The 27,748-nt window shown below is 55.4% G+C and overlaps 1 protein-coding gene across 3 annotated transcripts; it reads right to left on the bottom strand.

Moving 5' to 3' along the window:
• Positions 1-14: 14 nt before the first annotated feature.
• On the bottom strand, positions 15-27,551 carry ZMYM3 (zinc finger MYM-type containing 3). 3 transcript variants are annotated; one of them, XM_032196040.1, is made up of 25 exons: positions 27,513-27,551; positions 19,226-20,122; positions 18,736-18,779; positions 18,258-18,330; positions 17,272-17,563; positions 16,664-16,841; positions 16,029-16,241; positions 15,268-15,418; positions 14,590-14,705; positions 12,474-12,560; positions 12,112-12,262; positions 11,356-11,528; positions 10,767-10,932; positions 7,185-7,243; positions 6,513-6,681; positions 5,782-5,897; positions 5,426-5,600; positions 4,808-4,954; positions 3,855-3,958; positions 3,319-3,487; positions 3,047-3,198; positions 2,512-2,626; positions 1,284-1,538; positions 1,076-1,193; positions 15-675 (listed from the first exon to the last, which is right to left on the bottom strand). In XM_032196040.1, the coding sequence occupies exons 2-25, from the start codon at positions 20,106-20,108 to the stop codon at positions 477-479; spliced, it is 4,305 nt and encodes a 1,434-aa protein (XP_032051931.1). In that variant the 5' UTR covers positions 20,109-20,122; positions 27,513-27,551; the 3' UTR covers positions 15-476. The 3 variants fall into 3 exon arrangements, with proteins under 3 accessions (XP_032051931.1, XP_032051932.1, XP_032051933.1); XM_032196041.1 differs by lacking the exon at positions 27,513-27,551 and adding an exon at positions 26,482-26,510; XM_032196042.1 differs by lacking the exons at positions 10,767-10,932; positions 11,356-11,528; positions 27,513-27,551 and having other exon boundaries at positions 19,226-21,929.
• Between the last annotated feature and the right edge of the window lie 197 nt (positions 27,552-27,748).

The raw sequence follows: 27,748 nt of genomic DNA, 5'->3' as shown, positions 1-27,748 counted from the left end.
CCTTGAAAACCCTGTCCCACTGCAGCAGAGCTGTTCCTGCCACGCCACCTGCAGCCTCCAAGAGCTGATGCCAAGGGAAGGGGGAATTAAAAGCCTCAGGGGCTGCTGGTCCCAGGCAGCACTCTGCCGTATTGTGCGGTTCCTGCCCCGGGGCAGGGGGAGAAGGGGTTAGTGTCAGGGGAAGGGGCCGCAGCCCTGGGGAACAGGAGGACAGAGCCAAGCTGGGGCCACCGCCCTGGGGGCTTTGCCACCTCTGTGCTGCAGGGCCTGGCCTGGGGGAAGATGGCCCACGCGGCTCTGGGACGCGGTAGGACAGGCCTGTTAGGAGCAGGATGGGATGTCTGAGTCCGGTAACGATGAGGGGACAGCACTGCTGCAGCCCCGGCCCCACCCTGCGCTGCACGGCCCCCGCAGCAGGAGGCAGGGAGATGAGGTGTCCAGGGCTGGAGCGGAACCAGCCCAGCAGCACCTTGTGCTTAGTCCATGTCGTCCTCCAGGCCACCGAGCCGGCTGTGCTCCTCGTAGATCTCCCTCACTGCCAGAATGCGGTTCAGCATGCTCTCCAGCATGCTCCGGTCCATGGGGATGACCGAGTACCAAAGCGGGGACTCGGCGATGCACGACCGCTCAGGCTGCAGGTAGAAGATGTCGTTGCGGTTCCGCAGGCTCTCAGGACTGCAGAGAGAAAGGAAGGTGAGCCCCAGGGTACGAACAGAAGGCACTCAGAAAGCCTGGCCTGCCCTCTCGGTTAGCCCTCGAAGGCTCAAGACTTGTTGGACTCCTCCCCCGGCAGGACGAGGCCACAGACTGAGCCTGTAGCTCCTCGCTCTGGAGTGAGCTCCCTAACCAGAAAGCACACACACCACACACCCCTCCATGCCTAGGCTGAGGGCTGAGCAGTGAAAGAGGCCAGAGAGAAGTGTTCTCTCAGCCACAGCCTACAAGCACTGCAAACCCTGGTCAAGGCTTCAAACTCACAGACAAATGTGCAGAGGACAGCAGCTATTCCACAGGGTCACCCTGAAACTGAGAGGTGGCCCCCAAAACATCTCGTGCCTCTTCTCCGAAGACTCACCATTTGGAGAGATAAAATTCATAGAATTTGACTGGGCATCGGAGTGGGTTCATCCTGTTCTCCCGCTGCTCCAGCACCGGTACCTCCTCCTCACGCTTCCGCTTTCCAGTGCCACCATCTGCAAAGGGGCAGAGAATAGGATCATGGCTGGAACGTGATGGGGTCAGGGGGACAAGGAGGGACAGAGAGATGTTTTGTCAGACCCTACCTCGGCCTTTCTTCTGCTTGGCAGGAGCGTAGTAGCGGATGCTCACTACCTTTGTCATGCCCCGGGCTGTGGTACACTTGCGGGACTGGCGCACGACGTTGGTGAAGGAGAGCTGCATGTGCTCCTCCGCTGTCTGCAGCCCGAAGAACTTGGTGTTGAAGAACATGAGGGTGTTGAGGAGCACAAAGGGTGAGTAAACGCCCAGCTGCTTGCACTCCCAGAGGTGCTCCTCCTCAACACGTGAGAAAACCGTGTCTGCAACACAGAGGAAGAACCAGGTCAACACCCACGGTGGCCTCGTGTTCTTTCAGGAGGGAACTAGAACAATGTGCCTGCCAGCAAGGGCTGGGAGCCAGCCCCACGCATCTGGAGATCGTGGGTCTGGAGCAATCCCTTCACCCTGCGCAGGCAAGCTCAGCTCGGTGCTGACACTTCACAACACCCACTGCCCCACGAGGTTATTGCTCCAGAGCCGTTAGTGGATCTAGATGCTGGCTCTGCCCAGCCACAAGCCGTCCCATAGCACAGGCAAAACACAAGCTAGAACCCAATCAGTCCTAACAGCTCGTCTCTAGAGATGGCCACAAAGAGGACTGCAGGTCAGTGCTCCAGCACACTGGGTGAGGTGAAAGAAAAGCCAGTTCCTGTCTAGACACACGGGTCTGGAGCCAAAGGCCTCTGCCTCAACAGCCAACATGCAGAGGGAGAGGCTGCATCTGGGAACCAGCACTTGACAAAGCGCTGCAGGGATGGGAGCCCAGATCACAGCATCATGAAAAGCTTCTGCAGAGCTTTGTGGCAGTCTGCTCCCAAGGTAGCAGCGCAGCAGCCATGGCCAGCACTCAGCAGTGCGCAGGGCTTGCCCACGGACTGGGAAGGGAAAGGCATGGGCTGCTGCACCTGTTGGGTTTGGTGTGCTCTTTGCCAGAGGTTCAGACATCACTGCGAAGTGAACTATTGTAAAAATGCAAACTGTCCCAGGAAACACAGCAGCCATACTCTGCCGCCAGCCAACCTCACTCTGGGAAACAGAAGCTGCTGAGGCATAACCCAGGCTGGCTCTGCTGTCAGTGTGGGACAGTAAGACCCCAAAACACAGCAGGACAGCACTGCCTATGCCAAGAAAGAGAACTGAGGCTGGAGGAGCACAATCTGACTGCAGGATCCGATGCTAGAAGCAGAAACAGGGCATGTGTGTGGTGGTTCAAGGTAATCTGGAGACACGTACTGTTTGGTAAGATCGTGGGTTGCCAGCCGCTCAGGGACTTGTTGAGCTCTTGCACGAAGGTCAGGTAGTAGAGGTCTGTAAATATATTCACCATACGATTGTTCTCGAGCAGGTACTAGAAAGGACAGAACACACAGTCAGGAGACACGGTAGCACCTGGAGTGCAAACCCTCCCCAGAGAGCCCAGGGTGCGCACACAGAGCCCCTCCTTGTACAGCCAGAGCTACAGAGCAGAATCCCAAGACCACCCACTCCTGAAAGTTGTGAGGGAAACCCCAGGACATGACAACAAAGCAGACGTGGTGCTGAAGAAGGGACAGAGTTTGGAAGATCTCCCCGCCTTCCTCAAGGATGTGCAAGAAGGGTGCAAAGCCAGGGTATAGCTGTCACCCTACCCACTGCACTCAAAGACTGAACCAGGTGGGTTGCTGTCCTAGGTCACCAGAAGGCAGAACAAAGGGAATGAGCTCCCCTCACCAGATCTGACCCCCAGGTCTGGCTGGGAAGGACTTGAGGACAAAAAGCCCTCCCTCACCTGCTGGATGCCTAGGCAGAGGTAATAGATGCTGTCCGGTTCATAGCGCTCCCCATTGGGCCGTGTTATCTCCTTGACAAACTGAGCCAGGCCGTAGTTGAGCTCAGCTGCTGTGCAGGCCAGGATGTCCTCCTTGATCCTCATGGGCTTGGCTGTGGAAACAAGCACGGCAGCCTCAGACAATAGCCTGCGAGGTCAGGAGCACCTCAACACCTGGGGCCCAGCTGCTGGGAGGTTTCTGCCGCTCCACCCCGTACCGCCAGGGCACTTACGGCCGAAGCGCAGCTCCTCTCCCTTGCTGGTCTCTCCCCCTGCATACTTGGCTTGCACCCAGGACTTCCAGGCATTCACACCGTACGAGTAGTTGAGTGCTGTGCAGCTGGGCTGACTGCTCATCGAGTCCCGGGAACAGCTTTCAGAGAGCACCAGACGCTTCTGCCCCTGCAGAAAGATGTATCATGAGATGAGACGTGTACCTGGGACAGAGGCAAGGCTCCCAGCCGCTCCTCGGGCCTGCTGACAGCCAGCTCCCTCCCACCGTGCCTATACCCACGCCAGCAGGCATCCTCCTGCTGACAGCCAAGCCAAAACCCATCAGTTTTGAGGATGACAGGCAGGAAAGAGGCTAGCTCGCACCCAGGGCCCCATACAAGTACTTCCATCTGAAGAGATGCCCGTAGGCCAGGCAGGCCCTGAAGGGAGAGGGTACAACCTCCCCAGCACACCTCACCTCCAAGTATGTCCCAGAGGGCAGCTCCCACTCCAAATCCACACGGCTTTGAGCAGGCAGCACCCACTAAGAGCTCACCTTTCGGACAGCACGAGGCAGCTCTTGCTCTGTGGACACATCATCTGGCCCCACCAGCCCACAGTCAAAGAGGAAATCCACACTGGGGTTGATGTCCAGAGGGTCTGAAAGGAAACAGAGGTGGAAAAGCTCAGCTGAGACACCTCATCCTGTCCCCAGCAGAGGTAAGAGGCAGGCAGACGTCTCAGCCAGATGACTGTTCTGGCCTGGTTCTTAGCCAGAGGCAGAGGCAACACGTAGCCCAACAATTCACACCCCCACCCCTGCTTGGCACGAACATCTAGCCCCAGCCCAGCAAAGGAAACAGCTTTACCTGCCAGAGCCACAAGCTTTCTCAGATTAACCAGAACCCAAAATTCCTCCTTCTGACAGTTTTTTTTTTTTTTTTTTTTTTTTTTTTTACACTTCAGGAACATTCCTCATCCCCTCACACCAGGCCAGCCCTGGTGACAGCCTGGCACAGCACCCCAGTTCTCTGTCCTCTGCCGCTAGTAAACTGCCTCCAAACTGCCGTGCATGTCCCTGCTCCTCCTTCCCACCTCCTGCCCTTCGACAGACACACTCGGCAACTCTGCCATCTCCCAAGACATCGTGCCCTGTCCAGGTCTTTCAGGCCTTTCTGGATCCTCTGGAATCATTATCTGTAAACATACCAGCCCCTTTGCCATGCTCTTTGTGCTGTTAAAATCAGCTTCTCTTTCCCCCTTCTCTATGTCTGCAGCAGGTCAGTTAGCCAGAAAACAGAGACTTGTTCAAAAGTGGTGGTCTCACCCCCGCTGTGGGCAGTCATCTGCAAGACCCTCAGTTCCTGGCCTCAAGTGGGGTCAGTCAGAGGGCATGGGGAGGTAAGTTCACACAGGTCTTAACGCTGTTGGCAAAGGTGGGCTGAGGGCAGCAGGAGGACCCTGCTGCAGCACGAGCAGCCCCGCGTGCCTGCTTCACCTAGCTCTTACTCTTAGGGAAGTCAGCCTCCAGGTCCTGGCCTGGCTCATCGAGGACGTTTGCCATCTTGACAGCCATAGCCAACACGTCGTCCCGCGCTGGTCCGAACAGATCGCAGTCCTCCAGGAGACCCTCTGCACTCTGGTTACTCACCAGGTCTGCAATGCAAAAGCAGGTCAGAAAGACAACTTTCAAAAAAAGTCTTTTGTCTGTTCTCCCTGTGACAGCTGGAAAATGAAGTCAGGCTCCCCGGGGCACAGTCCTGGGCTCACAGCAGCCCCACAATGGCTGAAACTGCAAGAAATTGCACCTCTGTCCTCTCCCCAGCCATGGCTCTAGTCACTGGAGCTTAAGGAATGCAGTCCCCAGCTAAAAACATCTGTGAGGTCAGGACTGCTGGTCTGGCTGGGCAGCTGCTTTAGGTAAGAGCCTGAACAGCCACGAGCCTGGCACCCCAAGGGTCAGTGGCTAGCACTGCTCCCTGCTCCTAGTATTTCCTCAGCAGTAGTTGAGGGCTTGCTCTGCTCTTCTCCTTCTCAAAGGCCTTGGGCAGATGCTCTGGCTCCCAAAGCAGGCAAACCCCACGCGATGGCAGCTGTTGGGCCAGCCCAAGGCATGGCAGAACCTACCGCACAGGTCTGAGGAGGCCTTGTCCAGCTCCTCAGCCTCCGCAATCATCTCTGCCATGGCCAGGATGTCAGCCTCCAGAGGATTGGAGGGGATCTTCACCTTCAGCTCCTCAATGGTCTCCACAATCTTATCTGTGCTCTCCAGCGTGGTGGGCAGGAACATTGGCACAGGCACCTGTTGACAGCAGCACAGCAGGCAAAGATCAGACACATGCTGTGCCCGCAGGGAGCTCTGGCTCGGCCGACTGCTGTAAAAGCAGAGGCAGGAGTAGAGGACAGACAGAGAAGCCGGAAGGCTGCAGCGAGGCAGGACCGAGACAGTAAGAGAACACAAGCAGGTGAAGTGTGTGGCTTACCGGGACAGGCATGGAGAAAGGCACAGGTACTTTCTGGCAGTACATATGCATAGGCACAGGCACGAAGATCGGGACTGGGATTGGCAACACAATCACCTGGGGCTTCCAGTCAGCCTCTGACAAGAGCAAAAGTACGTCAGTGAGCTCGCTCCCAGCAGCTCCTCCACCCAGCCGAGCTGTGCACTGCCATGCCCACGCAGCCATCCAGCACCACAGCCTTTCCAGCCACCAGCGCCTGTGACTTACGGGCAGAGCTGGAGCAGCAGCAAGCCAGGCAGCCCTGCACCCCGAGGGGCTTGCCTTAGCCAAAGGTGCAAGCCCTGCTCTTACGTGGCCCTGCCAAGAGGTCTAGTTGCTTTGTACGTGCTAGAGACCACACACACACGTGCCCAACGGCAGCTCCACAGTGCAACCTGTTCAGCAGACAGCCCCTCAAGCAAGCTGATGATCTCTAGAGGGAAACAAGTTGTCCCAAATACCGTAAGAGAGGTGGGGTCACGCTGCAGCGCCCTCTGCAGCTTTCCTCCTGCTGCTGTTGGAAATGGGTGCCCTACCTCCAGCCTTTCCATGCGTTCCCCATACATCCCTAACTCTCCTCAGCGTAATGAGGAACACCCAGCAGCTCTGTAAGAGCTTTTCAAGCTGGATTCACACTCCGTCTGGAGCAGGGACATGCTACCTGCCTTTCCAAAACGCCCCTTCAGTCCTGCAGTCGTGTCTTACTTTCCTACCTGTCTGACATCCTTTGGACTTCATTTCTATCTTGCAGGAAACACCCCGGTTCTGCATCAGTGGTTTACACATGGCAGCTTTGTTCTTCCGAGGGGTGGCTGGAACTGGAGGGGGCGGGGGAGGCGGCGCGGCTGGAGACATCTGTGCTGAGGAGGTCTTTGCTGACAACTAGGAAACGCAGAAAGCAGGAGGTTGGTGTCCACCAAAAGCAGCACCACCTCTCCTCGACCTCAGGTACAGCCTCCTGCAGCCTGGCAGCCCGCAGCACACGTACACATGCTCCCACGGCCACATTTGGCCAAAGGGCTGCCAAGCTGATGTTGGTGGGCAGCAAACCTGTGTGAGATCCCTGCGAGAGCCAGCAGGGAACTCAGAGGGACACTGATAATGCCCAGGCAGAGGGGAGCACCATGCAGAAAGGAGCCAGCACCACAGTGGCAGTCTGCTCTGGTGTCTGTTTCATTGTCGGGGAAGTTATTTATCCCCCGTGCAGGAGACGTGCTGAAGTTGCCCTCCCCAGCAGCTTGCATCAGCTCCCACTGCCCAGGCCACCACCATCTTAAAATGCACTGGCTGTAAAATGAAATCTCCGCAAGCAATGGCAGATCTGTTCCCTTTGGGGACAAACGCTTTATGCTACCTTGCAAATTCCTACCTCCAGCGGGCCTTACCGTGTTAGTCTCTGCCTTCTGTGGGGAAGAGGCAGGTGGTTTTGGTTCTGAAGACTGACCTGCAAGAAAAAGCAAAGCCTCTCAGTTTAAGAGCTCCTCAGCTAACAGGTCCCACTGCTGGGACTGGAGGTGGCAACAGCCACAGGCCAGAGGGCAGTGACAGGCTCCCCAGAAACTGCTCCTGGCCGCTCCAGGAACAGTCATTCCAAAAATCTCTAGCCCTAGCACCTCCAAAGGCACTACAACTCCAAAATCAAGTCATTGCCATGTCATTTTGAGTTCCCTTGCAGTCCACCCCATTCCCATCACAGCAGGTCAGGAGAAATCCCAGCCCCTTGTGGAGAGAGGAATCCAGGGCTCCATTCCCAGCTCTGCCTACTGGCTTGCTGTACCGAGCCATGGCCCCTCCCTGTGCCTCCATCTCCCTGCTACAAATATCTTGGCAAAGTGCTTCGAGATCCCTAGGAAGAAGGTGACAGAGGTAATAGCTTGCTGTAAGGTATCCCAGAAAGTACAGAGACAGCTTTGCCCAGCGCTAGGGATGCAGGAGAGAGCGGATCACCAGCAGGTAAGAGGCACACGTGGCAGACACCAGTCTCAGATGGTAACCGTATCATCCTGCCTCGGATGATAATTCTGTCCCACTCGCTTTGCAGAGCACCCATCTCAGAGGCTGCTGAGCTACAAGCACCTTCATCCAAGTCTCCCGTGAACCCTGGCTACCCACGTGGCTGGGAAAAAGAATTCCTTCTGCAGCACTGACTAACCGTGGGCCATGCACGAAGGAGATGCCTGCAAGGAAAGCAGCAGGCGTCAGCACCCAAACAGAGTGGCAGGTCCATTTGCTCCTCCTACAGATAGGCTCTCTGGGAAAAACCCAGACTCCCAAAGGATCAGCACACTGGCATTTATACCGCGCAATTTCCTGCATCGCAAGGAAATCCCAAGAACTTTGCTCATCAGCAAACGGAGGCACAGCAAAAGCCATTTGGTGACTGCCACCAAGGGGACAGGCAAGTTCCAGCCCAAGCAAACTCCCTAGCCTCCAGCTGGACGTTCAGCCACACACCTGCCACGGCTCAGTGGGTCCAAGAGCTCCCCGTGACCAGTCCCAAGTGGATGGGCAGCAGGAAACACGGATGGGGAAAGAAGCTATGGAGAAGGGTACAAGCAGAGTCTGCTAACGCAGAATAAAAGCAAAGGTCATTGTCTCACAGGCCAAGGATTTAGGACAGCAGGAAACAAGATCCTCACACCACAAAGCTCTACACGCTACATGTCCAGGCTCTCAAGAAAGCTGCGGCTTGTTCTTTACTCTCATCCTAACACCAGCAAGGAACTGTCAAGGTCTCAGCTGCACCAACCAAGACGACTGGCCCTCTCCTCTCCAGATGGATAGCCCTATACAGAGCCCGTTCCCTTTGAATTCTTTGGGCACAGTTCTGTGGCAGGAGCTCCTCAATCACTTCTTACACAGACTGTGTTCCCAGCAAAGGAACGGTCACTTTCATGGTCAGCAAGCACCCTCAGGATCACCAGGCTGGCAGCAGCCACTGGATCGCAGTATTTTAGGCAACACTGGCTATAAAACAAGCAAGTAGCCAGCAGCCCAGCCCCCGCTGGGCCTAAAATCCAGGTAGTCCCTCAGAAGCTTACAAAACCACTGCCAGATGCACAGAAGACCCTGACTGGAGCAGGCAGAAGCGGTTCCTCACCAGTGGAGGCAAGCTGCTCCTCCTGCAACACCCCACACAGCACACGGGGCTGGAAAGCTCTGTGTAAGCACACAGCGGCTCTGGCTCCAGCATCCTTCCACTGCAAGCTGGCCAGGATGGCACAGTCCCTGGGCAAGGCTGTCTACAGCTGTCCCGCAGCTGGCACAGTGAACACAGTGAGCTGTGACACAGTGAAGGGCAATGCCCCGCACGCTTAACAGCAAAGTTCCCGGTGGTGTTGGAGAAGGTACTCAAAGAGGGTCTCATGGTCCATGTCTCCAAGAGGTAAGGGCCAAATGGTGTGAAGTAGATGCTTCCCTTGGCAGGCAGTGGCTTGTTTGCTGTGCCTGTGTCCCCAGAGCAGTGTTACTGGTGCCTCACAGGTAGGATGCCTTGAGAGCAGAGCACAAACCAAGCAGCACAGCTAGGGCTGTAGAATCACTCGGTGAGCTACAGGGGCTGGCAAGCTCAATGCCTCTTCCTCCCCTGGGGCAGCAGGACACTCTGTGTCCCATCAAGCAGTCTCTCTCTGGACACCCCAATGCCAGCTGAAACCGGCAGATTTTCATCCAGGTCACCCCAACGTGCTGTCACTTGAGCTGTCACCTCACACGGCATTTTACAGAGCACGGCTCTTGGAGGGCAGGTCAGGACTCCCCCGCCTGGGGGAACCTCCTGCTTCTGGCAGAGCAGCTCTGCTGTGCTCTCCAAGCAGTGATGGCATCCAGGGTTTCCCCCATCTCGCGATTAGCTCACTGCTGTGAGGAGAGAGGCACCAGGAAGAGCCTGGGGACGGAGGATGAGGTCTCTCACGGAAGGTCTTCCTCTTGGTTTCCCCTCCTCAGCGCACCCTACTCAGGGTTTTACACCTCACGAAATTCCAGGGGGCAGCGAAGCACTTAGCCTGCGATAGAGGCATGTGTCGAAGCTTGATGCACTGAAGGAAGTCACACCACAAGCTGCTGGCATTTTGGTAACTACATCAGATCACCTAGAAGATCATGGCCTACCACAGACCGAGCAAAGTGAGACTCTGCGAGTGTCCGAGGGCCATGCGATGTCTTGTCACTGTCACTACGAGCACCTTCCGTCCTGAGGGACCCCAAAGCACTTTGCAATCTTCCAGAAGCAACTGGCTCAAGTTAATGATAGGAAATGGGGCAACAGGCAGTGAGAATCTCCTCTCCAGCGGGAACTCCACAGATGCAGAATGGGGTTATCCGGGACACGGGGTTGGCAACTCCCCCAAGCTGCAGCGATCTTTGGGTAAGTGGTAGGACTCCAATCTAACAGCGCAAGACAGAGCCTCCAGCGGCTCTGCGCTCCCTCAAGATCGGCCTAGGTTCAGCTCTGGCTGAGGAGAGCCCACCTACAGCATCACCAGCACCACTTCCTGCAGCACCCTGCGTTTTCCTTGAATGCTTCCCATCCAAGCACTGACCTGGCCCAATCCTGATTAGTTTATGAGATCTGAGAAGGTCACAGCTCGGAGGTGGTGTGGGGCTGCAGGTGGATTATCATGCCAAGCCACGCTGTCCCCTAACCCTGTAAATCGAGCTCTCCGCTGGCAACATGAGGATGGAGTCGCCCGTTAAATCCCTGAGTATCCTCGCTAAGTGTGAGCTACAGGCAGCACGCTGGCACCGGCTCCTCCCGTCTGGGCCCTGTGTGTCATAGAACCATAGACGTTAGAGATGGAGAAGCCCCATTAGGTCCCACTCCGTCCTTTCCCCCCCAAGGGCCAGTGCAGGATTGTTCCCTAGCGTCTCATCCAGTCCCAGGCAGGAAGCTTCCACCCCTCGCTGTTCAGTCTTCCCTGTGTCTCTCAGACTGAGCTATGCAGGTCCCCTCCCTCCCTCCTACTCACTGTTCAGCAGGCTCTCGGGCCCCTTCTGCGTGTCCAGGTTGGGCTGGTTCTGTTGGTTGTAAAATCGCAGCAGACACTGCTGGTTGCAGAAGTGTTTGATTTGCCCTCGCCAGTGGATGGTTTCCAGCAGCTTCCCCTGACGCTTGCAGGCATGGCACCGAGCTGCCTAAAGCCCGCATCAGCAGGAGAGAAACAAGGAGTAACTAACCACACCCCCTCCGAGTGCAACACAACTCTCCAGTGAACGGTGCACATGGCAAGGTGCTGTGAGCTTCCCCACAGCAGTGCCCTGCCAGTGCCAGCCGGGGTCTCCAGCGGTGCGAACTTCTCACAGCAGCACTAGCCGCGGATCCAGCACTGTGAGCTTCCTCAGTGCAGTGCTCTGGCAGGATCAGCTGGGGACTCCAGCTACGTGAGCTTCCCCGTAGCAGTGTCCCGTCATTGCCAGGCAGGACTCCAGCAGTGCCAGGTTCTCCGCAGCAGTGCCAGCCAGACTCCAGCAGTGCGAGCTTCCTCAGCGCAATGCCCACTTATCTGGGTGCCGTGCCCACCACAGCACTTAGCACAAGCTGCCAGTGCCAATACTGACCTTGAAGTACCAGAGCAAGTATTTGCTTTTGCAGTCTTCACTACAGAAGTCCCAGGTGCTGCCCTCCAGCTGCTCGGTGACCGCCCGCTGGCAGGTCTGAGAACAGTAGGTGCAGGTGATGCAGCACAGGCCCAGGTTCTTGGTGAAATCCTGTTTGTAAAGAAGCACACACCCTGCGGAGAAACAATAGGAGTGAAACCTTCCCAGGATGAACTGGGGGCCTCCCTGACCCAAACATGACCAGAATCCAGGTCTGCGGAGACAACAGAGCACGCGCAACACACTGTAGGGAACAATCCAGCACTGGCCCCTGGGGCTGGGATAAGATGGGACCTCATGGGGACTTGCCATCTCTCACCTCTATGCTTCTAGGAAGAGTCTGACTCCAACCTCCTGTGTGCAGGAACCCAGCAGGCAGGGCAAGGCCAGGTCAGGCCAGCCCAGACGCAAGAGCGTAGAAGTGCATGATGACAGGAGGAGCGGAGCTGCCACCTGCTGTCTCCCCAGCCCCCAGAGAGAGAAAAGCTGTGAGAAAGCCCTCCCCAAGGACACAATGAATGGTAAAGATCTTGCCCTCGGGCCTGGCTGGACAGCAAGCCATCCCCACTGACAGTCCTCCCTTTTCACTGCATGGCGAGGCTCTCGCCCCAGGGCCTGGCTAGACAGTCTCCCCTCTGCTCCACTCCATGCTCTCTTCTCCTCCCCCAGCAAGGGCTGGCATGGGGGCTCTGCCTCTCCCGTGCCTTCCCCAAGTACCTTCGCTGCAGAAGTTCTTCTCCACCCCCGAGAAGCGGATCTTCTCGTGCAGCAGCTTCTCCTGCTTGCAGTGCTCACACTGAGACACTACCCCACGCAGCCGCTTGAAGTCCTCGCAGCAGTCCTTGCAGCAGAACTGATACACCTTGTCCTGCCAAAGAGACCGCCACCAGGTCAGCCAGGCTGGCAGGAGGTCCCCAGGCTTCCCGGGGAAGCGAGGGCAAGACTGTGGGTCTCTGCAGCCAGGGCATTCGTGGCACTGGCCCAGAAGGGGCTCTGCTTTGAGCAAGGAGAGGAAGAGCTCTGCGGTCCTCGCTGGGGTTGGCCTCAGCCTCAACGTGCTCCCCGGGGAAAGTCCTCACCTGCCAGTCAAGGATCTCCGGCTTCCCACTGAAAAGATTGTGGCAGTAATGGCAGTTCAGGTGGATCCCACCTTCCGGGCTGGTGCGCTGCGGGAAACAAAGACAGCTGACGGAGGGGGAGGCACACGGAGGGCAGCAAGCACCCGACCTGCACTGCCTCCAGTCGTGCTGCCTGCTCCACTGATCACAGCAGTCCACCGGCCCCGCTCAGACCCGTGCTGCCTGCCACTGTCAGTGACTCACAGTCAGTCCCTCTGATGATGTCTCAAGCTCCTGGGGAGCAGACTCCTGAGTAATTTCACTTTGCTTCCTTTGTACTGGGTGCAGCTCAGGGAGGCGAGCTTTCAGGCTGCCACCCCTCTGCGTTTGAAAATGTTAAGGGATAGGGGCTCTGCTACCTCTGCTGGGACTTCCTCTGCAAGATCTCGAAGCACATGTGCCTAGATCCTGTTTTCAGGGTAACGTAACTTCAGAATCGAAGTAGGCATTCTCATGCCACCTTCCTCTGCTAGATTCAAGAGCCGTTTAGCACTTGAGGTCTTGTCAACACATATACCTTATTAATAAAATAATCTGGTTTTGTTGCTGATAAGGTGCTCTGCAAGTGCCTCTGTACATACAATTTTCAAGGCTCCCTGTAGTTTTGCAGCTTCTTTCAGGACTCTCCCTATTTTTCTTCAGCATTAAAAATGTGGACATTGGATGAATATCCCTCCTATCTGTGCCTCATTCTAGGTAGATCTTTTGCTCCCTCCCTAGGCCCCAAACTTTTAACTGTAGACTGAGGCACTCAAGCTTAGTAGCTTATCTGCTGCAATCACAGAGCCTTTTCAAAGTCCTTACTTTCCAGGACTTACAACCTCACATTACCTGGGTAAGGCTGATACAGGATCTTGCACTGAGCTGTATTTAAGTACACGTTAGGAGGAACCCATCTCGTCAAACAACCCAATGACTTTGCTTTGCCCTGACCTCAGCATGAGATAACACTTCACTGGTTTTTGTTTCATCTGCAAAATTTTATCTTGCTTACTTTGACGTTATTTCCAGATGACTAATGAAGGTGTTGATATTATTGATATCAGTACTGATCCCCGAGAAGACATCATGAAACACTCCCTTCAGTGTGTTTTTTTCTGAGATCTGACAGTAAGACGTCACCTAATCCAGGTTATGCATGGCTTTACTCACATTTACTACAATGCTGATTTTACATGGCAAGAACTCAAGTGTCACATGAAGTCTACACCTGTAAAGACTCTTCAGCTACCCTTGCCCAGTTTGTGATCTCAAAGGATTTTTATTTTTTTTGTGATATCAAGGATTTTTTTTTTGTTTGTGATATCAAGGATTTATTAAAAAAAAGAAAAAGAAGAGGAAATAGAAAAAAAAAAAAACACAAAAAACAACACACAAAATAAAACACTGCAACTGTCAGTAACTAACTCTCTACCTCTAGATGCTCTAAGTTTTCTCCATTGCCCAAGGCATGTCTTGGCCTAGGTTTCCCAGGTCTTCCTGGCTGTTGCTTTGTTCTTTGACAACTGTACAAAACTAATATTCTCCCAGTTGCCTTTGAATACCATGAACATTTCACAAATGCTAAAACTCAACACCAGAAAACTGAAAAGTATCAACCAAGCCTTTGAGGACTATTAGGACATGAGGTCTCCAAGCCTGCTGGCTGTGAATTCTTAGACGACATGACCTGGGTGACTTATGTTCCTTGGTGATACCTGGTTCAGAGTGCAGCTCCGCCTCTTTCCATGCTAGCAGGTGCTGATGGTGCTTTGTTAGCTCATTTGTGCTTTTGCTTGTACCCTTGTAAGGCCACTATGTCCCAAACCACTCATGCAGTGCAGTTCTGTGCTGCACTCCCACTGGGCATAAGCTGCTAGACAGGACATAATTACAGCCAGCCTTATCTCGGCTGAAGAGAGGGGAGATAGGGCCAAGAATAAGAAAGCGACAGCTACAGTCACTGGAACTCCTGTGCTCCAGCAGAGACTTTCTTATGGACCCTCCCTGAGGAGCCTGAAGAAGCTGCAGCCTCTGCTAAGTGTGAAAAGAGGCAGGAGCTCTAGGGCCCAGCCCAGCATGAAGGATTTTTCAGTACCTGGAATTTGGTCCAGCAGCTGGGGCTGCAGAACTGGTAGACAACCCGGTCTGTCTTGTTGTAATAGCAGGGTTCAGATAAACTCTTTCTGCAGAAGCTGCAGGGTCTAGGGGGACCTGATGAAACAGACAGGAATCGGTGAGGCCAGCAGCAAAGGACTGGATTCTGAGGATGGCATGCAAGCTACTCACACATCCTCAGTCTGGAAAGCTATTACCAGAAGGGAAGGGACAAGAACATCAGGGAACTAAGAGCACCAGCTTCTGCTAGGACAGAAATATCAAACAAGGATGGAAAGCAGACTGGTTCAAGGAAGTGATCCTGGCTCTACAGAAATTTGGACAAAACAGACTGCAATACTTGTACCAGTCAACAGAGACCATACGCAGTCCTGGACACCCTGGTACTCTGTGCAATTCCAGCACAACACAGTACTACAACTGCTTCCTGCGTTCTCAAGAACAGCAATGGACACTATCCCCTCAGCATTACAATGGCTACGTACTGCAGGGTCACTCCCTCTCCACATCTCCTTCCACTTGCCTCCCTGGACTCCTCCCCAGACACCTTCCCAGGTGAGCACCATGCCTTCTTTCCAGTCTCATCCACAAGGCATAAATAGCAAAAAGGAAGGAGTTAAGAGTGGAGAGGTGACTGAATCCCTGTGAGCGCCCTTACCAACCAAGCCTGACTGCTTCACTTTGTGGGAGGTAGTGCAGCAAATGGAGCAGAACAGTCCCATCTTGCCACTGCGATCCACGTTGGGCAGCATGTCGAAGTTTTTGCACAGCGTCTTGCACCACATGCACGGGTAGACTCGGGTGTTCTTCTGCAAAGACAGAGCAGAGCAGAGCTGCCAGGGAGCCCATCACAGCCACGGAGGTCTTACCCTCACACTCCACCCCACTACAGCATCCACCACAGGGCAGCTCTCCCGCAGGGAACACTCGATGTGAGAGCCAGGCTCACGGTCTGCAGGTTCAGGTGGTGGTAGAAAAAAGCCACCTTTGGCACCTCTGCTTCTCATTTCAAGGGTACCCTGGCAGGAACACAGAAGCTGGCAGTCCTATCAGGGCAGTTAAGCAAAGCCTGCTCAGACCACAGAGGAACAGATACAGCCAAGCTCTGGGGAGGCATCCAAAAGAAGCCATCTCATGCTAACTGCATTTCCCAGTGTAACTGCACGGTCCAGCTGTATCTGAGTGTTTGACCTGTGCTCCAGGATGGGCCCCAAGCAGTACAACTAACTTCTATTCGCCTGCTTCAGAGTTTCTCCACAGCAGTCTCTTCAAGCTGTTCTGTCAGCAATAAAAGACGGAGGGGGTTGAAGCTGCCTGCTATTTATTACATCAAGTGCCCTGTGCCAAACTGAACAAGGGAGATGTGTACCCACTGAGGAGCCCCCTCTCCCCTCGCCCCCGGCAGCTGACTCCACACACCTTCTTGTAACTGTTGAGACAGGCGGAGTTGCAGAAGCGCTTTTGCTGGCCTTCGTGGAAGAGGTACTCCAGGGGCAAGCCCTTGTTGTAGATATAAAGTCCACAGTTATCACAACAGTTGGTTTTCAGCCCCTTGGTAGCTCGGAACTTGGTGAAGCAGGCATCGCTGCAAATGCGGTGAACCACGTTCCCATTGCTGACCTCGTGCTGGATCTGCAGAGACACCGTTGCTGTCACTCCCTCAGAACACCACGGGTCTCCCTCCCACACGCACGCCACACACAGCCCTTGGGAGAATGGGCTGTTACACTAAAACCCAGGCGAGTTCCCTATTGGAAGCTGCTGTCAACTCAAGCTGGCTTCTCGCCAGGAGCCAGCAGAGCAACTGGGAGAGTGGAGTGGCAGAAAGTAGCAGTCTGCAGGGTGGGGAGAAGCAGCAGCCGTATTTCTGGGAATAAGGGCTAGTTCACAGCAGCAAGGCAGAGCCTGGGAGTGAGCCCGAGGCAGCTCAGGGACTGACGCCTCACACGACAGGAGAACTCAGTAAATGCTCAGCAATGGTTCCAGGCAGGGCCAAGATCTGCAGGTCACAAGCTCCTGATCTGCGACAAGCAAAATAAAAGGGATTTGCTTACCTCACCAGGTTTATGGCAGACGCTGCAACGGATGGTGTCTGAGGGATCAGCAGACTGAGGTGCTGGTCTCTGCTGCTGGGCCTCATAGAGGGAGAGGCAGACGGAGGTGCAGAACTCATGGAAAGAGCCTCCTGAACCAATCTGGGCAACCACAGAGTCCTTGGTGTTCCAGATCTCCCTGGGGATCAAAAGGAACGCGTTAGTGCAGGGACACACCAGTCCTGCCCCAAAAGGATGGGGTGGCATGCTGCGGTGCAGGGACTTTGCTATCCCAAGGAGGTGGCAAGAACTGGCCCACAGCAGCCTCTGCTCCAGCCCAGAGCGGCGGTGCCTGAAGGTGAAGCATGCAGGAGGTTGATTTGAGGGGAGGCAGGGATATGGGCCTGGCAGAGAGAGACAATAAATAATGTGAAGGGGGTGAAAGGAAGATGGGATGCACAGCGAGTGACAGAAGACATGGGGCAACACCTGGCAGTGGACAAGAACGATGTGGGAGACAAAGGAAGCATGAGGATCACAGGGATGGGTACTGGCAGGTACAGGGCTGTGGGGCAAGTGAGTGGGGTCACAAGCACAGGATCGCTGAGGAAAGGGCAATGACCACTCACTTTTTACAGAAGGTGCATATTTTCTTGCCAGGTGGTCTTTTTGAGAAGGTGGTGAGGCAGGAGCTGGAGCAAAAGAGCTGAGGGAGCCCTTTACGCTGGTAGGCAGTCTGGCCCTTCTGCAGAGGGGTCCGGCAGTTGGCACACGTCATCTTGGTGACAGTAGAGCGGGCGGCTCGCTGAGCCATCTGCGTGCGTAAGGACATGCGAGTCGAGCGTCGGGTACGAAAAGGAACAAAATCCTCATCATTGGGATCGTCCACCATCGCATCAGAATCTTCATCAGAGACTGGAACTGCAAAGCAGAGGCAGAAGACGCAGAGAAATTCCCCATTAGGAACTGAGACAGAAAGTCATTCCGTGAGAGGCATGCTGGGGCTTTCCGTGGTCATCTTGCTGCAGTCTCTCTATGCTTTCTACCTTCCTTGTTAGCAAGATAAAGGGACCCAGTAAACCTTAAAAGGACCAGTAAACCTTAAAAAGAACAAGCTGGATTGCCAGACACTTCTCCAGTACAGGCAGACAAGGAAGGACCAACCAAAAAATGCTAGGGAATGTCAGTGCAACTTTCAGCATCTCAAAGAACAGATTTCAAGTACTTTTACAGGGAAGTCCCCCAAACACTACCTTCCTCCAGACAGCCTGATGGCTTAGAGGCAAAGGAAGAAAGGTCCTGGCTAAGGAGATGGAGGATGGATTTCCTGGGAACACGCCGGAGTCTCATCCTATTACTACTTGCTGCTTGTCCACAAACCACTGTAAAAACACTACAACCCTCTCCTCAACTTAAAGGCGCTGAGAAATCAAGGCAAGAACCCTGAAATGAAAACTCACGGGCAAAGGGACCTGTCCAGTGTAACAGGAAAGGCTGCACGAAAGGTCCAGAGTCCCTACCCCCATCCTATTCACAACACAGTCTGCCTGCCCGTGCTGGGCCTAGGCCTCACGCTCTGGCTGAAGGCAGGCACCGGCCAGCCCTGGTTACTCACTGCTCTCCGCAGAGTTCACAGTTTCAGGCCTGGCAGTTTCTGATCTTCTGGCTCGTTCACTTCTTTTCTGTTCCTAGAAGACAATCAGAAAATACTTAGACTAACCATCTGCTGGGACGACCATGGGTAAATATCTCAGATCACAGCGCAGTTTCAACCTCTGGGTTTTGAATTCCCAATGACCAGGCTGAAAAAGGAAAAAACTCCACGGATACCTGACCAGAGATGGCAAAGGGGGGGGTAGAGGGGCAGGCAGGCCTATGGGAATGACATTCCACCTGGGGGTGGCAGGGAGAGAGATGCTGAAGCCACATGTACAGCACAGTGGCAGCACACGCAGGGACCACGCCATCACTGGAGACGTGCAAGCTCCTTCTCAGAGGGGTGACCGGACAGCCAGCATCTCTCAGTGAGTTTGGCAGCAGCCAGACACCCCCAGTGCTCCGGCAGCATACGTACTTGACTGCATTCTCCTCACCTTCTCAGCTGGCGTCTCGCTTCCCTTCCCAGACAGGCCTTCTCCTGCAACAGAAGCACAGAAGAAACCTGAATCTCACGTCTTGGTTTTCTCCAACACAAGAGAGACCTCCCCGCACGAGGGGAGGCAGGCTATGGGAAACATCTCCTGGTCACCCTCATCTCCAGGAAGGACTCCGATGATGAGGAGCGTGACTTAAGATGATGTACGGCAGCAGCTTTATCAGGGGAGCTCCTAGCTGCCACAAACATTAAAAATCAAAGTTAAAGCTACGAAAACCAGAGTGAGAGCTTGTGTGCACCAAAGGAACAGCTTCCAGAATGTTATTCCTAATCGGCAAGACACTTTTTCCACATCTAGCCCATCAGCAGCCCCAATGATTTCCATGGCAGGGGAAGATGGGGAAAGCTGGAGTGGAGAACAGCCTCCAACTTCAGCCAGCAGCCTTCTGAGCTACAGGAAGCCAAGTCCTGCAGAGCCAACAACCTACCTGCTGGTGGCACAGCCTCCTGTGCCTTCGGTACGCTACTTTCTTTAAGGGAGTTGTTCCCGTTGTCATCTCCTTCCTCCGCCTGGTTTTCCTCCATGGGCTCATGGGGCAGAGCTGCTGCGTTATTGTCCGGGCTCAGCTCCCCCTCTGCTTCCCCTGCAGGCCCTTCCCTCTGCACAGGCGAGCTTTTCCTTGGTGCCTTCAACCTCGTCTTTTTTGACTGTTTAAGACTGAGCTGTGCAGGGGCCGCTGGCGGAGTTGAGGATTGTGCTGTGGTTTCTTCTGTGGCTGGGGCACTGCCGAGGTCTCCAGAGTGAGGAACGGGCTGTGGGGGCGATTCGGGGGCATTGTCATCAGACGGCGCAGGAATAGCAGCGGCACCATCTTCCTTTAGGTCCCCAGAGTCTTTTTTTGGTGCGTCTTCCCCTTCTTTCCACGTTTCTGGAACGAGGGCTTCTCTAGAGGGGGCAGAGGAGTCCCCCGGCCCATCCTCTGCGTCCTGGGAAGGCCGTGCCTTATACAGCCCGTCCAGACCCTCCGATTTATCTAGCTCCATCAAGCCAGCAGTTTTATCCAGGTCATCTAAGACACCGGGTTTCTCCAGCATGTCCAAGACACTAGGTTTATCTAGACTGAGGTCACTTGATTTGTTTAGTTCAGACAGGCCGTCCCCCTTCACTAGAAGGTCCAAGTCCCCGTCTGCGGTCATCTGCTTGGATTGATCCCAGCCAGGGGGCTGAAGAACTGAAGCCTCCTGGGTAGAAGCTGTTTGGGAGCCCAGGAGATCTTCCCCAAACTCCATGTCAGCAGGAAGATCGCCAATAAGTGGTTTGTCAGGAAGAGACAGGGGGTCCAACGAGCCCGAAAACTCACTGGAATCCATTTAGAAGATGACAACTGGAAACGAGAGAGAGACTTGCAAGTTAATGGAAAATAGACTAACGGTGCATGAATTGCCCACTCCTCTGAACATTGCTGGAGTAACTGGAGGCCCGGTAAGATTCTTGCAATACCCAGCATCCCAGCAAGTCAATCGCATCAGCTCGTGGGGTTACAGAGCTCTGAGGCCGAGCAGCAGCAGCGAGATGCAGCCACTCGGCAAAGCAAACCTTTCAGAATTCTCTATAGCATCCACACCCCTCGCCGCAGCGTGGCAAACAGACGTGCTTATGCTAAAGGACACAGTGGGATATCAGAAATGATTTGAGCACCAGTTCAGGAGGCTTCACGCAGCTGTTCTGCAGCGCGTAATAAGCCTTTCGCTGCCTTCCTCTGCATCTCAGCAGACCCGAATAATCTGGCCTGTCCTTTCTCCTCATCTGCTAGCACACAGCTAACCCATCTTTTATTTTTAAAATATCTCTTCTCTTAAACACAGAAACAGAAAGAACTTGATTATAGCTCTGCAGTCTGGTCCTTGAACGAGATGCAACATGACAAAATGCAGGAGTTTTGTCAGAGGACAGACACAAACCACGTTACCCCCTAACTACAGCTACAGCCTGGGGCCATAGCGATGGGGGCCAACACTCAGAAAACAACCAGAAGAAAAAAAAATGAAGTTTTTTCCGCAGGGAGGTGTGCTGCCATTTACCACCACCAGACGGACAAAGCTGCAGCCCAGCTCCTCCAGCCAACACCACTGCAAGGCAGGAAGGGCAAGACCACAAGGTGAGGCCAGAAGGCGTTTGTATTCCTGTGGCTAACAACGAACCGTACCCCTGCAAAGGGACAGAAGCTGAAAAGCCTGAAGAGGGAAAGGGAGCTGGCTTGATGTAGCATCACGTCCCCAAAACAGGCTGCAACTAGACGCTACAGGGAAGGCGCTGTAACCAAAAGATGTGGCAGCAACCTGTTCCCCTATTAGAATCATCCTAATCCTAACTTTGGCACTGTTTTGAGCCCTGGACATTCAGTATTCCTGCCTGTTTGGGCTTACCATGAGCATAACACACCCATAGCTATGAAGGAGGAGGCCTGAAGCAATTTCACTGTGATAGCTGAGCAGTGCTTCCATTACATCCTCTGAAAGGACAAACAAATCTTACTCACAAAGGGTTTACTCAGAACTACACAAGAAATATTTGGACAGAGAAGGTACCCAACTTCTGAACCTCATTTAAGCGGGAGTTGAAGAAATCATACCTTACAGCTGGAGTTCAAAGTCATTATCTCCTTCCTTTTATCTAAAAACACTGCAACATTTTCTGTTCCAGATAAGCACTGTTCCCCCAGTCACAAACAGAAACTACAGAAATTGTCATCTTCACAGTCTCAGCAAGTCTCACCAATAAAGACTGATTATTCCATTCATTTTCTTTAGTTACAAAGAGACAAAGCTTCCAGAACGAGCTAATTCTAGAGCAATGCACAGCCTAATGTGCGTTTTAGGGTGGGTGACAGGGAGGAGAACAGAGTAAAGCAGAAGTAAAGACATTTGAAAGAAAGGTCGTAAGAAGTTGAAGGAGGTGAGAATCCCCTCAAGACAAACCTGTTTTCAGCTGCTCTGAACACAAACAACGCCTCCTTCTCAAAGGTGTCTCTCTGGAAACCTGGGTGCGGGACAACAGACCTCAGAAAAACAAGCAGCAGAAGGGCTGAGCCCCTCAGATGAGGAAGGAAAACTCATTTACAAGCTTTTGTGCATGTCTGCAAGGAACCAGAGAGGTGATACTCCTACAGCATTTGCTACCTGCAGCTGGCCTAGGCTTTGCCTATTGAAAGAGACCTTGGGAACAATTCTGGAGCATAAGAAATCCATTTTGGCATTCCTTCCTAGAGGATAATCCAAGCAGCAATCTAGGAAAACCTACGAACTCGCCATGCTATTTGCGTGCCCTGCCAAACAAACGAAAGCAGCTGGTTCCAACAGAGCCTACCTTAACGCTGGCTTTCCAGCTCTGTGCACTAGGGCGTTATGATGCAAGGCAAGACTCTGACAAAACTTACTGGTGACAACACCGACCAGCACAACGGTCTTAAAGGGAACAAGTATCCCGCAGGTTGAGTCAACTCCAAAATATTGGTATGTGGAGGGAAAGATATGCGGACAAGAAAGAGCTGAGAGTCCACAACAGGAGCACTCACTCGCAAGTTCTGGTTGGAAGCACAGTGCTTGCCCTGTGTGCTCAAGCTCCTGTCCTCTCTCAGCAGCTCTGTCCGAATCCCCCAGCAGGACAGCCCATGTTCTGGTGAGCAGCCCGAAACATCTTCACAGGGTGTGCAAAGCTACGGGCTGCCGCAGTCAGTCAAGCAAAATGTCCATCTACTCGAGCATCCCATCCCTATTCACACCAGGAGTGGGAACCAGGAGAGAGAGTATGAGAAATATAACTAACTGGGCAATTCCTCTTCAGGGCATCCTCCAATATCAGCTGCTGAAGAACTGCTTGGCTCGAGCTGCACTGAGACTATCACTGCTAGGAGGCTGTACTGGACAAATCCTCAGTGAATTTGACTAATCCCCCTTTGGACCAATTTATATTTTGGGCCTCCAAAAGTTCCCGTTCTAACACCTTCTGCAGCCTAACATTTTGTTTTAAAAAATATTTTTTTTTCTGCCGCAGCAGAGCTCCGTGACAAGTAGATGCAGAAACAGATGGGCGCTGACTTCTGATGTACTTATCAAAATCTGGAAGAGCTGATAGAGATAGTGTTGAGATGGACCCCAGGAGGTGATGATGCCGCAAGCAGTTTGGGTGGGAAAGCAAGGAATGCTTCTGCCCATCACTGCAATTCTGTTTCCCTGACAGCAAAGTCTTTACAGCGACTTCCAACTGCCGGCTGATCAGGATCAAGAAGGCAGCCCCTAGAAGAGGAGAGAAGGATGCTTTGCAGCTCCGTGGGTTGCTCTGAAGCTGAACTCAACCCGAGAAAATTAGAGCTGCCCAGCTGCAGGCAGCAAGGTAAGAAACCCTGCTTCTTTTGCTTGCCCCAGGCTTTCAGATTCGTCTGGACTTTCTGCTGAGCTTCACAGTGAGTTATGCTGCCAGCTGAATGTGAGCTTTACCTCCTGGTAAGGTCTCTTCTCACTACCTCTGACGGATGAATAACAGCTTATTGTTTCTGGCAGATGCTGAACTGATCCACCACATTTCATCTCCTTTTTATTCCAGGACTATCTAATGCGCAGATCACTCACTGGGCTCTGGTCATCGGTCTGCTTGAAACCTCCCTCTTTTCCAGCCATACCTGGCAAGGAGGGGAGTACACTGCAAGATTACTCAATAAAAAAAAACAGGAGACAGCATGCCGAAATCCTGCACATTTTCACAATCTGCCCACAATCAGACGTTTGGAAACGCCTCCCTTGGGACTCGGCACCATCCCCTCCAGAACATTCAGCAAGAGATGTCCCTGGGAAGATGAGGTTCAGAGCAAAGCCCCCTGCACGACAGCCCAAAGCACAGCGCTTCTCAGGTGCAAGAGTTTCCAGGGAGGCACAGGGACTGCTGAGGGTCCTCCAGGAGCACGCAGGCACAGCTCTGACCATCACATCCATCTCTGCTGGGACACTCAAGTCTCCAAGCGACTGGCTGGGGCTTTATGCACCTTGCTCAAGGCACCACTGGTGCTGTACCTGCACTCCTCTTCCACATCCGAGTGTCCTTACTCAGCTGCCTGTTAGCAGGGGAATACACGGCCTACCTGCAAAACCGTGGAGCTACCATCAAAGATTTAATTAAAATCAGCGAGAAAAAAAAATACTGCTGGTGCTCCCTCACCGTGAGGCGAGGGCCTCGGAGGTCTCCAGTGCCCAGAGAAGAGCACAGCCACCGGCGACTGCCTGCCCCCAGCAAGCGCCTGCTTGGGTGCCTCTCCCAGGCTTGTCGCTGGATGCGGATTCAGGTTTTAAAGATTTTGAAGGCTGAAGTATTTACCTTTTTCACTCGAGATCATTTGGTACACAGAAAGCATTAAAGAAGAACTGCCACAATTAAGACACTTCATCGACATTCCGGCTAGCTCTTACCTACAAGTTCTCTAAGACCTGAACAAAGGGCTCTGAAGGAAATTCTTATTTTGGTACCAAATTTTAGAACAAATTGTTAACACCCAAACTAGTATTTCCTGACAAAAACAACGGCGGTCAATACGTGGCTCCATGCATAAAAAAATAAGGAAATAATATAACGTCCTACCAGCATGGTTCTAGGCAACACATCTTCATTAAGTACAGAGCCTCGAATGACAAATGCGGCAAAGGCTAACTTCATTGTGGCAATCTATCCGAGTTTACCTGGGCAGCTTCTAGCCTTCCAGATTTAAGCACTGCAAACATTTATTACAGATTGCCTAACTCGTTTTAAAGCAAATTAATTCATGAAGAATCACCGGGGAACCGAGCGCACTACTGCGGGCCAGACAAAATTCTCTGGGAAGGGGCAGAAACGATTTCATTATTCACTGGTGGTTTTGGAGAGGCGGCTCTGCCTCCCACCTGGCAGCCCAAAAGGCATTCAGAGAGCACAACGCCCCCGGTGCCGTGCAGTCCATCACTGCTGCCACACCGCACCGCGACGGACCACGACCATCGCCTGCTTGGTGGTGTGTCTGCACGTGCAGACAGAGACTGGAGGAGTTGAGGTGCTTAAAAAACAACCGAAACACATCCAACCCTGTAATAGGAGAACCCCAGTGTTTCAAGAATCAATCATTGCTTAGAAAACGCGTTCCATTGATAAACCTATCTCATTATGGAAAGAAACGGGGAGACGCAACACGACCCATCCCAATAAAACCACCAAGATGTACAGCAAAGGACTCCGGAGAAACAGGCAATCGCACAGGAATGCTCCAAAGGCTGGGAGTCAAGGTTCGACAAACCCAGAAATAACTCTTACACGGTCACCACCACAGACAATCGCCTGCTTTAACGACTGACCCAGCGGTACGTAAAACTGCAAGTCAGAGGGTTTACGGCAGCGTTCAGCAGTTCTCAAGTCAGCTGCAGCTACTGCCGGTGTCCCTGGACAAGCTCCTCAGCCTGCCCTTTGCAGGCAGGGCTCGGGGGACAGCTGCCCGCTGTGTCCTCCCTGCGTGTTACCGGTTCTCTCGGTTCACCCAGAGCAACCAGCAGCAGCGATCACAACGCCAAACCCCCTGACACAGAGCAGATGGTGCTGTACAACCCCACTGGGTCCCCAAAATTCCCCAACGGCAGGGCCAACCGAGCCAGATTTTGAGCTTGCCTTTCAGGAACTTCATCTCAGCTCCATGCCAAAGGAAGGACGGGTTTCCGAATTCTTGCCCAACTGCCTGGCTTTGGGTTGACCAGAAGGCTCCAAAGGGACTTGGCTATGCTCCTGGGGTCTCAGCGCTACGTGCTGGTAATCCAGCACTTCTGCACTAGCAGCAAACGCTAAAGCAAACAGGAGCGTGCCCATCCATCAGGGATACCCTCACATCGCCTCCCAACACCTCCCGAGGTCCCTCCCAATCTGGATCCTTCTTCCTACGGTTCTTCGACCGAGCCTTACTGCTGGGGAAAGTGGGAGAAGGCCACGGGGTCGCAGGGAGGGTGCCCATCGGAAGGGAAAAGATGGAATTTCCCTTCAGCAGCCCTCCCGGTCCGAAATAGGGGATGCGAGGCGAGCGATCCAGCCGGGCAGCGCCACCTTCCCCAGCGAGCTCCCTGCCCACGGGGCTGGTAATGACGGCAAGGGGCTCGAGGGGACAGCAGGGCGAGAAACTGCGCTGTGAGCACCCCACCAGGACCTGCAGGGTGACACGGCCCCGTTACGGGGTGAACAAACAACGGCCCCATAGGGGACCCCGGGCTTCACCTCACCCATGGGGGTCACCCATAGGAGAAATAACGCACGGGAATTCACCCCCGGGGGGCTCAGCCCCGGCCCTTGCCCTGCCCAGGGACCCCCTGCCCCGAGCACGGCCCCGACACCGGGACCAGGACCGGGACCACCCCAGCCCCAGCCCCAATGGCGCCCCCCAGCGGCCCCGCCCCTCTCCAGACCCCGCCCCCTCCCCACAAACCCCGCCCCTTTCCTTTAGCCCCTCCCCTTTCTCCAGACCACGCCCCCTTTACAAACCACGCCCCTCTCCCCGCGCGTTAGCCCCGCCCCCCATCCTGCGGGGGCCCCGCGCCGCACGCGCCTGCCCCGCCCCCCCCCTCCCCGCGCCCACCGCCGCGCGCCCCCCACCTCCCACCCCTCCCTCCTCTCCCCCCCCCCCCCCTTCCTCCCGCCCCGCGCTGCCCGCAGGGAGGGGCCCCCTCGAGGCGGCGGCGCCGCCCGCACCTGGCCGCCCGGCGCCGCGCCGCCCGCTCTGCCCCCAGCCCCGGTGCGGGGTCGCGGCCCCTTTAAATGGAGGCGCCGCTCGGAGCCCTCAGCGCGCTGCGGGCCCGGGAGGGGGCGGGGGCAGCTCCCCATTGGCCGCGCCGAGCGAGGGACGCGTCCCCATTGGCCGCGCCGGGGCTGGGGCTCGCGAGACTCGCTGGCAGGCGGCGGCCTCCAAAACGCGGAGCGGGAGCGGCGGCTCCGGAGCGGAGCGGAGCGCGCAGCCCGCACTGTGCCGGCCGCACGGAAAACCCGGAGCGGATCCCGGAGCGGATCCCGGAGCGGCACCGCGCGGAGCCGAGCCCCGGGGGCGGGGAGGGGGCCGGGGGGGGGCCGGAGCGGGGCACCCCGAGCCCCTCGCTGCCCGCGGGGCCGCCCGCAAAGTGCGGAGCGGATCTCACGGAGCGGGACGCTGCCCCCCCCCCACCCCCCTCCCTCCACCCCCCGTTAACCCTTTCGCCGCCGCCCCCGGCCTCTACCTGCGCACCGGCGGGGTGGGGAGGGGAGGGGGAAACGGAGGGGGAGGGGAGGGGGTGGGGAGCGGCCCGGCCCGGCCGCCGTCGCCACCGCCGCCGCCTCCCCGGAGCTGGAGCCGTCTCCCCGGGGCGGTGAGTGACAGCGCGGCCGGGCGGGGCTTCGCGGGGGCCCGGGACGCGGCGCCGCCCCCGGGAGGGGCTCCCCCGGCCCCCGGCCCGCGCCCCTCCCCCGCGCCACGCCCTCACACGCCCCCCCCTCGGTGCCCCTCACGCCCCCCTCACGAGGCTTCGCCCCCCCCACCCCCACGCCCCGCCCCCCCGCGCTCCCCTCACGCCCTTCCCGCCGCCGCCGGCCCCGTGCACGCGCGCGCGGGCACTGCGGGGCGGGGGCGCGCACGGCGCTGCACGCGCTCGGAGCGGGACGCGGCCCCTTTAAGAGGCAGCGCGGGCACCCCCCCTCCCCTCCCCTCCCCTCCCTCCCGTCCCCACCGCGCCTGCGCGGCGCCCGGCCCTCACTGCGCCTGCGCGGCGGCCGCCGGCGGCTCGCTCGGCTCCTTTGTCCCCTCGCTCGCCTCTCAACCCAGCCTGATGCCCGCCGCGCTGATTGGCGGCGCGCGCGGCGGGCCGCCGCCGCCTCGCGGCCAATCGGCGCCGCGCAGAGGGCCGCACGCCCGCCTCGGCCCGCCCCGCCGCGGCCGGCCGGTGAGTGACGAGGGAGGCGGCCAATAGGAGCGCGGGGCAGCGCGGAGGGG

This window comes from Aythya fuligula, chromosome 13 (assembly GCF_009819795.1).
Source record: "Aythya fuligula isolate bAytFul2 chromosome 13, bAytFul2.pri, whole genome shotgun sequence".
Lineage (NCBI taxonomy): Eukaryota > Metazoa > Chordata > Aves > Anseriformes > Anatidae > Aythya > Aythya fuligula.
This window is presented reverse-complemented; position numbering and strand designations above follow the sequence as displayed.